Raw genomic sequence first — 15,051 nt, forward strand, 5'->3', positions numbered from 1 at the left:
GATAAAATCTATCTTAGTTCGTGGTAATATTATATCAAAACGTTATTGGTTATATCATAGAACACGATAGAAATGACAGTTATTGAAATACCATTGGTCACGGAAAAGTAATTTAGTTGACCTTTATATATTTTATTTTAGTTGAATACAACAGCTATAGTATTGTTTTATGGTTTTAGAAGATACCTATATAAAGTGTAAGATGTATATTCGGTAAACAGTTTAATATCTAGGTGATTACCTTTATTATCTGTCGTTTTATTTTCTAGATAATTGCTTAGAAATCCGCATGTTGATACTGAAATAATTAAAATTAGGTTAAATTAATTATTGATTGTTACTTTATAACTCATACATTTATTTTTCTATAGATTCACTAGACACAGTAAAAAATATACATGTTCTATAAATGCTATACAATTTAAAGAAAAAATATACGGAAAAACAATATTATAAATTATGTGAAAGATATAGATAAAAATAACTAACTAGGGTATTATTACATTTTCTTATAGTATTTATTTTAGCTACTATTAAACAGTATAATATAAGATATAATGAACTGCGAACTAGGCTTATAATAAGACATATTATTATAAAAGGGTATATAATAAAACAATAGTAAGAGATGTGGAAAGATTTTGGTTCTTGTCAAATTATTATATGGGTATGTGGTTAAGCTACTAACAATATAAATGTCAAAATCCCATTACTTAGTATAAAATACTTAAAATACATTAGACCAGATCCACAATAATTAAAAATTATTGAAGAAAGAGTTATAAATATAATCAGAATCTCTACATGTTATACATCAATTAAAAATACAGTGTCTGGTTCCATAATAATATAGGAGCTATGGGTGGTAAGAGATGACATTGATATTAAGTATTTTATGTGAAAATGGGGTTTAAGAAAGGGATACGTAGTATTTATTATGCTTTTTAACATTGGGTTAGAACAAATGGTTAGAGGACTGCTTAATATTAACGAAAAAATTACATTTGACATTCTTTTCAGACTAAATAGCGTTCATTATATTTGTCCGTTTTGATACGAAGCTAGAATTTCAATTTTTCATATTTCCATTTGTAATTTGATCTTTATTATCATTTTATACACTATGATAGCTTTCCTTACCAATAATAGGTCTAATATATTTTCTCGTCCTATTTTTGCGTGTCCCCATTATTATTTTAAATTTTAAAAGAGTGTCGGTTGTGTACTATAAACCCGTTCAAGTTTATCATCTGTACCTGTAAGTCCATTTATAACAGGTTTCGTCCTACTTTTGTGTCCATGTCCCCATTGTTATTATAATATAGTGTCAGTTTTGTATATCATAAACCTGTTCAAATTCATCATAAAAAAAAATTTCTTAAACTTCTGTTTTTTTCATCAGTCGGTGCGTGACAACTGAATATTTTAATACATTTCCCATCGATTCTCAGGTAAATGAAACATATTCGCTTATTTATGGGTCAAATCTTTTTTTGTTCTCTAACAATTTCATCAAAAAATCCGACTCCAAATGCATGTATATTATCATTACATCCATTATAGACGATTGTAGTCTCTTTTTGTTCAATACTACCATTTCCTGGCCGTCTATCATCATATGGAACTACGATATATTTTAAATTATGATTTCTTATCTCATTAATAACCACTATCATTGACCCTCATTTAAAAACGATATGTGCAAATTCGTAAATTCCTAGTTATTTTCCTGTTTCCATTTCCGGTTTAAGAATTCTTTATGTACAATGTCCGAGGCTTATTTGAAGTATCTTAAAAAAAGAGTGTTTTATAGCTATGGGGTGTTCGCCCATCGAAAACTCTCATGATTGATGGACCAACTTTTTTTTTAAGGTACTTCAGTCACTGGATTACTTGCTTACCAGAGGTGTTTACAGACTTTCAGGCTACACCATTACTTCGGTTACCGAGGTAATGGAAATATTCATGACTGTTATGGAATAAGGTTATCCCATGCATTATAAAAAAATTTAATATAACTCTAGAAATAACTAGAAATGTATACTTACATAAATCGTCAAAAATATATTTGGGTTCTATAAAAAGATACATTTAATTATTCTTAAACCTCAGTTATATACTGATTTTAGATTTTAGTTATTCAAACTTGGAACATAATTGTGTAAAGAAATACAATATGATAATAAATACAAATATTTAAATTATTATTTTAGCCTAATGCAATGAAGTATGACTATAACACATAATTGTCCGTAATGGATAGAAAATCTATCCAAAATAGTCAATCTAAAAGACAAATGTAGTTATGAATTATTACTCAGTAACCTTAGGCAGTTATTATAAACATAAGTCAGTAACGAAAATCTGTTAAAATTCTTGTATTTTGAGAAATGACATGGGTAAATACATGGAGTATACCTTATATCATGAACCTAACCCCTTTATTGCAAAAAGTGAATGTTTTTGAAAAAAATTATATTTACTATGTAAATCTGTATTTATTGCATAATCTTAGTTCTTACATTGTTTAGTTTTATAAATAATTATCTATATTGAAACTGATTTTCTATCTTAGTATAAAACCAATATTTTTAAGATTTTGTAAATTATAAATTACAAAAAATTTAAAAAAAAATCGCTTAATAATTAAATTGTTAAAATATAGAATGTTGTGACTGTCCTCTAATAGTCATAACGGTAAAACTCAAACCAATAAAACAGATGGGCACTTGAGTGATTTATAAAATACTTTTATGATAGTAAAAAATACAATTGTGTATATATAGATCAATATTCGAACTTTGGACGTGTAGTGTATACATTATGTCTAAGTATATTTACCTTATAATTGCTTATTATTGTCTATAGCTTCAGCCCCCAGGTAGACATTTTTCGATATTCAAAGAGACTATTAGCATTTTAAAATGTATATTTAGAGAATTTAATGATTATCCCATAACACTTTATTAATTTAATAAAAATACTCTCATGGACTAAGATAATAAAATATTTTTATATGTAGTATTCACAAACTAAGATAGAATCTATCATAGTTCGTGATATTATTATAAAAAGACGTCATTTTCTTAGTCCATGAGAGTATTTTGATTAAATTGATAAAGTGTTATGGGATAATCATTAAATTCTCTAAATATACATTTTAAAATGCTAATAAACATAGAACATAATAGTAGCGACTCTTTTTATTTTAGTTGAATTAACATATTTAGTACCGGTTCGTAGTTTTTGAGCTTAGCTATGTATTATAATATAATATATATTACGTGTGAAATGTACCTATTTGAAATGTATGATTTTCTTGATATCCGTGTACTTTATTACATATTGGTACTGAAATAATTTGAATTAGGTTTAATTAAATATTCATTGTTAATTTTTTAGTAATCAATTTTATATTTACATAGGTTCTCTAAACACAGTAAAAAAAATACATAAAGTATAAACGCTTTATAAGTCGAAGAAAACATTGAAATTAAATTAATTTTATAAATAACTATCTGATCCCATGCACTTCGTTACCCGTTAAATGTACAAACTGTATATGACTCAAACTTTGTTCAATGCGTTATTTAATATTCGGTGTGTGATGTTCTAGATTTATCTTAACTTTTCTGTTGCCCGGAATAAAAATTCTAATTCGCAGCAGTATATTATCAGGTAGGCAATCTACCTGCGGTAGATCGCGGATCCCGTGCTGTTTATACATAAGTGTATGATTTAACTCTAAAGTATCAAAGTTATACCAAGTTTGTCGTTTTTACTTAATTCCACCTACAGTGGATTAATATAATCAATTAATACAAAATCCTAACCTTACCTAACCGTACTAAAATCCGATGAATAAAAAAAAACCAAATTTAATCCTTTTTAAATTAGCCTATTTTCTTCCCAGAGGTCTAATTTACACACAACCATTCTTTTTTATGTATATATTAAAGGTGTATGACCGCATGGCAGTAAATGTTGACAGTCACCGGTGTATGTCGACATTCACTAATAATTTTGGTGAATGTTATCAATTATTTCAAATATCTCACAATGCGGACATTTACCAGTATTTGTTGACATGCGCAATAGTTATTTAGTGAATGTTGACATGTGTGACAACGACAAAATAATATATAATCAAATAGATAGCTAATAAATTCATAAATAAATATAGTTGAACAAATTAATTTTTTAATATTTAAGTTTAGGTACTATAAGTATATGCTTTATTAAGTTTTATTTATTACAACACGGTAAACTATCGTGGCATTTACTGTTACAAAGTATTCCCCTATTCTTACAATTACATTTTTTTGTATTACATTTTTTTTTACAATTGCATCTTACATAACCTTGGCCACCACTTTTGGAAGCAGCTGTCGATACCTGTCTCAAAAACATTGTCTTATCGGATAAAACGTCGTTTAACGATATCAATTTTTCTTTGCACACTGCAAATTGATTTCGAGTGTACAGCTGACTGATAATCCCATATTTTGTTCCTAATTTGTAGAAGTCATTATCAACGACTATTACAACAGCCAAGATATTTTGGTAATCCATACGTCCTCGATCGATATCTGGAATACGCACTCGAACAGTATCACCTACTTGAGCAGGCGGAAATTTTTGGTTCGACGATCGCAGCATTACACTTGTTTGTGTTTGAAGTCTATTTAGTACCAAAGCTCTATTCTTAATTGTATTCTCCTTCCTTTCATTTATGTCTTTTAAATACAAAATATTTGTTTGAATTATTTTTGTAATAGGTATTATTATTTTAAATTACATACTTACTTATATACTGAAGTATTTGTTCTAACTTCTCTTCTATTGCTAGTTTTTTTATTTGTTCTCGTGAAAGAGAAGATGTTAAAAGACCTCTTTGTGCTTTAGTGCCAAACATAGCTTCGTATGGCGTTTGCTTAATACCTTGATGATACGTCGTATTTTTCACAAATTGGACAAATGGTAATGCTTCTGACCATTTTGTAGTGTCATTATCTTCCATCATAGCTCTCAGTATATTTTTGAAATCTTGGTTTGCCCTTTCGATGGATCCTTGTGTTTGGCTGTGGCGTGGTTTACCATGCACAATTTTCACACCATCCCACATTGAACACAGCTCTGATATAACTTTATTTACGAATTCTCGTCCATTGTCGGAATGTAAAATATTTAGCGCACCGAAAATAAGAAATATATTTAATAAGTGATGTGCAAATTCTTCTGCAGTTTTAGATTTTAGAGGTCTTAATTGAATAAATTTGGTTAGGTGATCCTGATAATTTAATATAAATTTAAATTCACCATCTTTGCAAGTTTGCATATCTACCAAGTCTACTTGACACCGGGAATTAAGTTCACGACTTATAATATGTTTGATTACAATACCTTTTTTCGGAACTTTTTGTTTGGTTTGGCATTGAACACATAAACTTAAAAATAACATAACAACTTCATATGTTATATTTTTGAATTTTTTTTGCAATACGTTCGTCATTCTGGTTCGCCCTCCATGACCAATTTTTATATGAGCTTCGTACATAATGTCGTATAGTTCTTCGTTCTTTACATAGTAAATAATTTTAGTTTCACCTGCTTTTAACGGGACGATTAGTTTATGATTATCCATAATATCCATAACATCAAATCGATTTAATCGTCTGTAATCATTTCGTTGTTTATTTTTTTTTGCTTTAGCATTTATAACTTCACTTATATATTTATTATATTTTTCAGTGCTTAAATAAAAACAATTATCTTCCATTTTTTTTAATAAAAGTGCACTAAACTTTTCATAAAAATATCTTTTATACTTTTATCCATTATTAGTCTTAATTCGAATATAATATTAATAAAATATTACACTAAACTGTTGCGCTCGGTTTAGAATACGCATCGATACTGACGAGGGTATATTTATATTATATTATCTAGCAAACGATTGACAATCGGATTGTCTCATGCGATAACATTACTAACGTCCAAACGTCTCCAACGCATATTGTGGCTGGGCGATAACATCTTAATAATTTTACAAAATAATACCTTTTACATACATTGTACTTCAAGTGTGGTCAATATTTACCAAACACTGACTGTAAATGTCAACAATCACCGGTGTATGAACGCATCAAGACAATTTCGTCAACATTCACTACGGTTTTTGGTAAAATGTCAACTTACACCGGTGACTGTCAACATTCGCCTACTGCGGTCATACACCTTAACATATTATATATTTTGACAAAAAATAATAATACAAATCAACAAACATGCCCTATTAACTAATAGCAACCAATATATAATACACTATTATTATTTTTATTTTTATTTTTTTCTAGACAACCCTTATCACTTAGGGGTATGAAAAATAGACAGTAGCTGATATTTATGTAATTTTGAAACCTGGTGTTTCAGTTGTTTCAGGTGGTGTTTCAATTTCCGGTAGTTGCACTTTTCCTGACGCGCAACACATACCAGCTGGCTCATTTTTGAACTCAAGCGAATTACAATGCGGAAATTCCTTGTCCATAGCACCAATCTCTACTTTCGAATGAGCGTAATATTTAATATCGGGCCCATACTCGAATGATAGACGAAGGAATGAATTGGATGTAAATGCTCCATGTACTTGATACCAATGGTATCAATTTCACTTTACCATTTGCGCAACACAATCCATTGGCTTCGTTTTTGTATTTCAAAGCCTTACAATATGAGCAAACCGAGTTCATAGAACTAATAACAACACAGTGGTAGTTACTGTAGTCAATTGACACATCGTAACTGAAAGCAGCTCGATTCAAACTTGCGCGATTATTAGTTGAATGTCGCGCTTGCGCTTCACGCGTTGGTGATATCAGAATTATTTCACGTTCATTTCGATCATCACGTTCTTGTGCACTTTAATTAGATCGGTAATTACTTTGGTTTGTAGCATTTCAGGTTTTTCTACCTAAATTTCTTCGTCGTAACGGAGGCATATCAAATATAAATTATTGTGTCACATGCAAATGCAATAATAAGTGATCATAGGTTACTTAACACTCTGCACAAAACACGATATACGAATTTAATTTAATTTAATTCGCATTGTAAATTGTTCATCTACCAAATCATTATAGTTTTAATCGTTCATTAACAGAGAGCTCACAAATTATCGACCACCATAGATGATGTTCTTGATCAGTGATTACATAGCCATGGAGACGATCAATATTATATTATCCATATTATAGTAAGGGCTGTTTTAAAAAGAAAAGGGCTGTTTTTAGGGTCTTCCCAGCAATTATTCGAATTTTTCTCGCTGTAAAAACCATCCTTGAACGTCAACAAACATTAAAAAAAAAAATTGGCCAAATTGGTCCAAGCGTTGTTGAGTTATACGCTTACCAACAAATTTTGCGATTTATTTTTATATTCCTTATAGATATGGTAGTTATAGACCAGAGGTGGACAATTATTTTGACACTATGTGCCAAAAATTACTTTATCATTATTTTTTCCAAACATGACATTAAATTATGTAAATTATTATATTGGAATATATGTACAATACATGCATGTATAATATTATATCGCATTCAGTATAATAATCTAATCTTTTTACGTTGATTTGTTTTAGAGTTACACCAAAAACCAAAATCGATTTTCTCGAAAACCAATTTTGCGTGAAAATTGAATGCTTATAAAAAAAATTTTCTATGTATTTTTAATATTTTCAACTGCTATTTAAGCAATATATCTGGAGCCTCGCATTAAATTTTCACGCTTTTTTACCAAACAAATACATTTTTATTGATATTTATAGAAAAAAAACTAAAAAAATTGAAAACTGACAATATCTGTAAACAGCTCAAAAAGTGTCAAATTATATTTAACATATAATGGTGTATCGAAAATGCTAATATAAACATTCAGTGAAAATTTTATGTTTTTACGTTGATCTGTTTTAGATTTACACCAAAAAAAAAATCGATTTTCTCGAAAACCAATTTTGCGTAAAAATTCCCGTTTTTCCTTAATTTGTCTTTTCTTTGTCACGGCGCTTTTTAACACTACTGGAGATTCTTACTTTTAACTCCCCCAAAGTACCAACTAGATTCACTTTCCTATCAGAAAAGATACTGTTGAAGAAAATCTAAGAACTTTTATTGTCTTATAACATGATGACAGACACAAAAATAAAAAAAAATAAAAAAAGGTGGGTAAGTTGATGTCGCTCTGCTGTACTGTAGGTTACAAGTGGGTCAGTGTAATGGATGGTGTTAAATTTGAATTCAATGATATAATATCATTATATAAGAAAAACGATTCTGAGCGAAAACGGTCAGTCAGCCTATGATATTACCAAGTTATATTTGATGATATTATTGTAAATAAAGTAATTTATATAATATGACCTATTTACGTGGAGCCTTGTTTTAAATTTTCAATCCTTAGCAATAAAAGTTACACATTTTATACATTTTTAACTACAAAATAATTAATAAATTATAAATTTGATAAATGTTGTCAAAATTTGAACTTTAAATGCTTATAAAAAAAATTGTGCCTATGTATTTTTAATATTTTTCAACTGCTATTAGAACGATATATCAGGAGCCTTATATTAAATTTTCACGATTTTTTACTCAACAAATAAAATTTTATTGATATTTATAGAAAAAAAAAACTAAAAAAATTGAAAACTGACAATGTCCGTAAGCACCTCAAAAAAAGTCAAAATATTTTCAAAATTTTATGGTGTATAGAAAATGCTAATATAAACATTCAGTGAAATTTTCAAGTATCTACAGTCATTCGTTTTTTAATTACAATAAAATAAGAAAATTTTTACGTGAGAAATCGAGTGAATATCAAATGTTATAAAAATATAAATTCCAGACGCTCATAAAAATTTAATTTAAGTTTCTTGTAGACATTTTTTTTTTTGATAAAGGTAGACAAACTTATGAGTAATCTTATATTACATTTTCAAATCTTAGATTTAAAAAGAAAAATTTTTATGAATTCTCAACTCAAAATAATTTGATAATTTTTGTGATGTTTTCGTATTTTGTCAATATTTGAACTTAAATGCTTATAAATAAAAACTGTGACTAAGGATTTTTAATTTTTTCCGTCTACCTTTGAAACAATAACCTAGGAGCCTTCTATTAAATTTTCAAGCTTTTTTACTCAGCAGATAAAATTTTATTGATATTTATAGAAAAAAAAAACTAAAAAAATTGAAAACTGACAATGTCTGTAAACAGCTCAAAAAGAGTCAAAATATTTTCAAACTGTATGGTGTATAGAAAATGCTAATATAAACATTCAGTCAAAAGTTTATGTCCCTACGGTCATTTATTTTAGAGTTACACCAAAAACCAAAATCAATTTTCTCGAAAACAGATTTTGCGTAAAAATTCCCGTTTTTCCTTAATTTTTTTACTTTTGACCCCCCTAAGTACTAACTAGATTCACTTTCCTATTAGAAAAGTTACTGTTGAAGAAAATCCAAGCACTTTTACTAAAAGTCCTAAAAGGTGATGACAGACACAAAAATGAAAAAAAATAAAAAATCATCATTGTAAAATCAATACATTCATCGTTCCACTCAGAATCTAAAATTTTCTTAAACTTGTGTTTTCTTCATCAATCGGTGCGTGACAACTGAATATTTTAATAAATTTCCCATTGATTCCCAGGTAAATGAAACATATTCGCTCATTTATGGGTTCAAATTTTTTTTCGTTCTTTAACAATCTTATCAAAAAATTTGACTCTAAATGCATGCATATTATCATTACATCGATTATAGACGATTGTAGTCTCTTTTTGTTCAATACTACCATTTTGAGCTACGATATTTAAATTATGATTTCTTATCTCATTCATAATCAGTATCATTGAACCTAATTATTTAAAAAGTGTTTTGATATGTGCCAATCCGTAAATTTCTAGTTATTTTCCTGTTTCCATTTTCGGCTTAAAAATCCTTTATGTACAATGTCCAAGGCTTATTTTGAAGTTTCCTAATAAAAGAGTGTTTTACAGTCGTAGGGTGGTTAGCCCACCAAAAATCCTCAATTATGGGATGCTGAACTTTGTGGTGATAATACTTCAGTGACTGGATCTTATAGTTTACTTACTTGTCTGGGGTGTTCATTGCTTCAGACTAGACCTTTACCTCAGGGATTGATGTACACGAGATTGTCACCCCCGTTACTGAATAAGGGTGCTCCATGGAACATAAAATGTTTAAATATAACACTTTAAATAACTAGTTATGTATAGGTACTTACCTAAAATACTATTTATAGTTTTATACCAACCACTTTGAGTGGTGTATATAGAACTTCTTCCTAAAAAGATACATTATATCATAATAATTATATAAATCTCAGTTTACTGATTTTATATTTCATTATAATCAACTCGTAACATATTTGTGTACGTAAATACAATATAATGATAAATAAAAATGTATAAATTATTATTTTGAGAGGACCGAATCTCATACGATATGAACTCTAACAACAATTATAGACCAGACTTTGAGGAAAATTCAACAGCACTATTGGCTTTTAAAAATGTACACATGTGCACGTAGTACATATTTAGGTAGATAGAACACGCTTTGTTAAATACAAAAAAAAACAAGAGGAACAAATCCAGGAGATTTGCGTCCTATTCTTTTGGAAAAAGGCCATAAATATTTTGTATATTATTTTTTAGTATCGAGGGGGACTAGTTGGGCGGGTGATAGCTGCACTAGACCGTTGTGGTGGCCAGGCGCTATCAGCAGTTCTTAGCTACAGTTAGCGCTGCTTTTTGGTTATCTGTGATGTGTGATCAAGCAACTCTATATCATACTTCAACGGTTAATAATTCAGTTTTATAAAAAAAGTTAGTCAGATAAAATAAGTATGCTTTCATGAGTTAACAAAATTAACACAGTTTTAGTGACGCAACGTACCATATGTGACAGACCGGCTTTCGACATTTGCACTGTAAAAGGTTGGATCATAAAATAATAATAATCAATATTTATATATTATATATTATATAATAGTTTATTGTGTGGAAAGGGTGGGATGTGAGTTGTTTCTGTCACGTGCAACTATTGTCAAACGATCTGCAGGCAAGGGCTAAAATTCACCTATAACTAAATTATTTTACCAATCCACACATACTATTTATTGATACGCCTCTATCCATATTATGATAATTCAAAATGAACTGTTGTTCCTGTCCTTGGTATCTAGATTTGCCAAAATGTTTCATAGGACAGAGCACAGAAGTAACCCACCTACAACCTAATATTTGATATATTAGACAAAACGTATCGAGGATTTCATATACATATAATAATTTGGTTTGGACGTACACTTTTCCGACCAATGCGTAGCAGGATTTCTAACTTACTAGTTAGTAGTTCCTAACATTTACAAATATATTTAATATTTACGCTTCAATCAGCATCAATAATTTAATTTTTATTGCAGGTGTGACAAAAAATAATTATTTAATATTTATTTGACTTTTTTTTTTTTTTCCTGTTTGAACCGACGGCGTCGCGGGAACTGCTTTCGCATTACTTCCGCGGTATATTTATTTGACTAGAGCAATATTAAATTACCATATAAGTAAAACTTAAAATAACTACGTTAAAAACGTTGAGTATTCTTTACTCCAAATACGTATTCATGACTATTCAGTTACAAATATTCAGTATCAAAAGTTAATTATGAATTAACAATTAATGAGTGATGAAACTGTGTTTCCAATTATTTATTATCATTATAATACTGCAATAGTAAATTTAATAAGCTCCAAACTAATTAAAAATTAAAAATAAATATTTTTAAATATAATTTTAAGCGGACATTTTCTATTCGTGATTTGGTATTTAGTTGATGTATAAGATATAAATTTCAATTCTGAAAAGTATAATTAATTACATTTTTAACTTTAAAATATTAATTAGTTTATTTATAAAACGTTTGAATTTTCAAATTTTGTTGGTTCTTTAAATATTAATACAAAAACAACAGGCTTAAAAATCGTTTTCATCATAAATTTATAAAAGTAGGTATATAATACTACATACCTACAGAGTATTTTATTTTGTTAACTCATATGTCTCACTCTATCAATTTAATTTAAAATTGACATACACCCTTCATTAACAAGTATATTAAATGTTTAGCTATAGGTATATACTAATTTAAATAATCAGTATAATGCATTTGAATTTAATTCTTCTTCTTTATCTGGCACTTAATACTCTTTAAAAGTTTTCACTGACATCACTAACTGCCACCATTTGTCTCTGTCCTGGGCTAGTTCTCTCCAATCTTGAACTCCCATTCTGTTCAGGTCCTCTTCCACTACACCTAACCATCTTTTGCTTGGTCGTCCTCGAGGTCTTTTTCCCGTAGGCTTCCACTCCAGGACTAATATGTTTATTTCGTTCTCACTGCGCCGCTACATGTGGCCTAGCTATTGGATCCTTTGTCCCCTGATGAAACTTACTACTGATGCCATTTCCATTTCTTCCCGTAGCTCCTTGTTATACTTTCTCCTCCATGTTCCTTTTTCATTATCATACACCGGTCCACATATTACCCTCCATATTTTGTTCTCAAAAGTTCTGAGTTTTCTTTCCATATTGCTTGTAGTAGTCCATGCCTCGCAACCATATGTGATTGTGGGTCTTATTATTGCTGTGTACAGCCTTGCTTTAGTTTTTTTGGAAAATACTTTTGGCTTTAAGAACTTATTTAGAGCGAAAGTGACTCTTTCTGTTTTGATTATCCTTACACCTATTTCCCTAGCCCAACCATCGTTTTTGCTCAGTACTGCACCTAGGTACCGAAATTCACTAACCTTTTCGAAAGTTAGGGATCCCGTATCAGTGTTATTTCCTCGCCTAGTAGTTCCATTATTTTTGTTTTATCCATATTAATTTTTAGACCTATTTTACTGGTGGCTCTTCCATATCTTCTATGGAGTTTTCTAAGATATTTAGATCATCGGAAAAGCCAAGTAATTGTATACGTTGTTGGCCTATCGCTATCCCCGTTGTTTCCATTTGCATCTCTTTTATAGCTTTCTTCAAGGCTAAATTGAATAAGGTGGGAGAGAGCGAATCTCCTTGTTTTATTCCTGTAATTACTTCGAAAGCTTCAGACATGTTCAACTCTTACTCTGTACAGTGTGTCCTCCATGGATATTTTCGTCAAAGCTACAAGTTTCTTTGCGATTCTAAACTCCTCCATAATATTATAAAGGCTTTCTCTATGTACACTGTCATAGGCCTTTTTAAAATCAACAAATAGTAGCCAGATATTTTGGCGGTACTCGTACTTTTTTTCTATTAGCTGGCCTATAGCTGTTCGATCGTTGATCTTCCCGTTCGGAATCCACACTGATATCTTCCTAGGTTTTCTTCCACGTAAGGTGTTAGCCGGTTTAGTAGAATCTTCGAAAATACTTTGTAGGCTGAGTTCAGAAGAGATATTCCTCTATATTTTTCGCATTTAGTTTTATCGCCTTTTTTATGTAAAGGTATGATTTAATTTAAATTTAATTAAAAAATAAAATAAATTATATGTATAATTGAAAAATGTATGTACCTGTGCGAGAGGGCTGCACGAGAAGCCGGCGGACGAGTATACGCGTATGTGTGTTTATGTGACCACGGATTGGGGTCGCACAGTGAAAAAGAACGGATGGGCGACGGATATAAGACAATAAGCCGTAATGTCGGCACAGACGGCTGGAACTCGAATCGCGTAAACGGTTGTACGCGACGAACTCGTGAGCAGCGAGGCTCGGGGGCACGGAACAAAAATAATGGCAGTTTTTAACGGCGAAGGCGCACCGGGACGCGTTGGTCAAAAAACATGTGGTTTTAAGCCAAGACGGCGGAGACACGACACTTAGCCTAGACGGCTCGAAAACAACAAACAAAGTTTTTGGCAGCGGCGGCCGGACGCTGGAGGAACGACTGCGGCGCGCTAGACTAGACTCCAGGAAAGCTACGTCGTGCGAAGTTTAAATAATGAATTTGGTATCCAACAGTACCATTAGGCATTTACAATATCATGTATAAGTAACGCCTAATCAATTAATACTTAATACTTAGTTCTTGATTGATATTTAATTTTGCAATTTATTTTTTATAGTAGCCTACAATTCAAACGACAGACCAACTTACAAATTATAATTGTACGGTACAAAAATGATCAATGTATTTACGTGAATATATTGTTGCAAAGTAAAATTAATTAACTTACAACGACATTTTGCTAGTTTCTCATCTGAATCAAAATAAGTTAAAAGTTAGTAAAAAATGTGTTATTTTACAATCAAGATGGACGACTTTTAACGGAACGTCAGACCTGCTTACAAACGCACAACTGTACAACATACATAAAATTAGGTGTTCAGCGGAAATTTTTTTCATTATTAAGATATATAGTTAATAATTAGCTCACTTATTCACTTTAAAATTAAAATATCAATATATGTATTCGTATAAGCATAATAATATAATGAGCCAATTAAAAATAAGAATACAAAATTGGTTCTTCTAAATCTACGATTGTAAGACTATCTTGTCACATATTATGCCCAATGGGTATGACATACCTACTCTTAAGATGATGTCAGTGCACAATTTGTTTTCTCTCTCTGACCCACACGCAACATAGTAAATTTAATTTTAGCAGAAACAACCCCGTGTTTTATTTTGAATATTAAACTAAACTCACATATTATAAATATTTAATCTAATAACATTACTTTGTCAACTATTCGCATTTTACTTGTGTGTAAAAACGATTCTCGTAGATGTTATATAGCAGTTATTTTGTGAAATGTAAAGTTTAATATTAGTACCTATGGATATCGCGTAGATGTTGTAGGAACCGTTAATATCCCTACCGTGAAGTTACTGAATGTGATGTCGCAAAACAATGTTCTATGTTTCGTCACTAGCGTCTAGTAGTCTACTAGCGCACCGATTTCGCCGAGAGTACACAA

At 30.1% G+C, this 15,051-nt stretch overlaps 1 protein-coding gene across 1 annotated transcript; it reads right to left on the reverse strand.

The window, feature by feature from the left end:
• Positions 1-1,481: 1,481 nt before the first annotated feature.
• Positions 1,482-5,125, reverse strand: LOC132938880 (uncharacterized). The gene is made up of 3 exons (XM_061005872.1): positions 4,807-5,125; positions 4,362-4,736; positions 1,482-1,624 (listed from the first exon to the last, which is right to left on the reverse strand). The coding sequence occupies exons 1-3, from the start codon at positions 5,123-5,125 to the stop codon at positions 1,482-1,484; spliced, it is 837 nt and encodes a 278-aa protein (XP_060861855.1).
• Positions 5,126-15,051: the final 9,926 nt, after the last annotated feature.

This window comes from Metopolophium dirhodum, chromosome 2 (genome assembly GCF_019925205.1).
Source record: "Metopolophium dirhodum isolate CAU chromosome 2, ASM1992520v1, whole genome shotgun sequence".
NCBI classification, from domain to species: domain Eukaryota; kingdom Metazoa; phylum Arthropoda; class Insecta; order Hemiptera; family Aphididae; genus Metopolophium; species Metopolophium dirhodum.

Excerpts from the sequence above, each read along its gene's own strand:
- LOC132938880 (XM_061005872.1), bottom strand. The coding sequence starts at position 5,125 with ATGTGGGATGGTGTGAAAATTGTGCATGGTAAACCACGCCACAGCCAA. Across the intron at positions 4,737-4,806 it reads ACAAATACTTCAGTATATAA|ACATAAATGAAAGGAAGGAG; the intron begins GTAAGTATGTAA and ends TGTATTTAAAAG. Across the intron at positions 1,625-4,361 it reads TTCCAAAAGTGGTGGCCAAG|TTCCATATGATGATAGACGG; the intron begins GTTATGTAAGAT and ends AATATATCGTAG.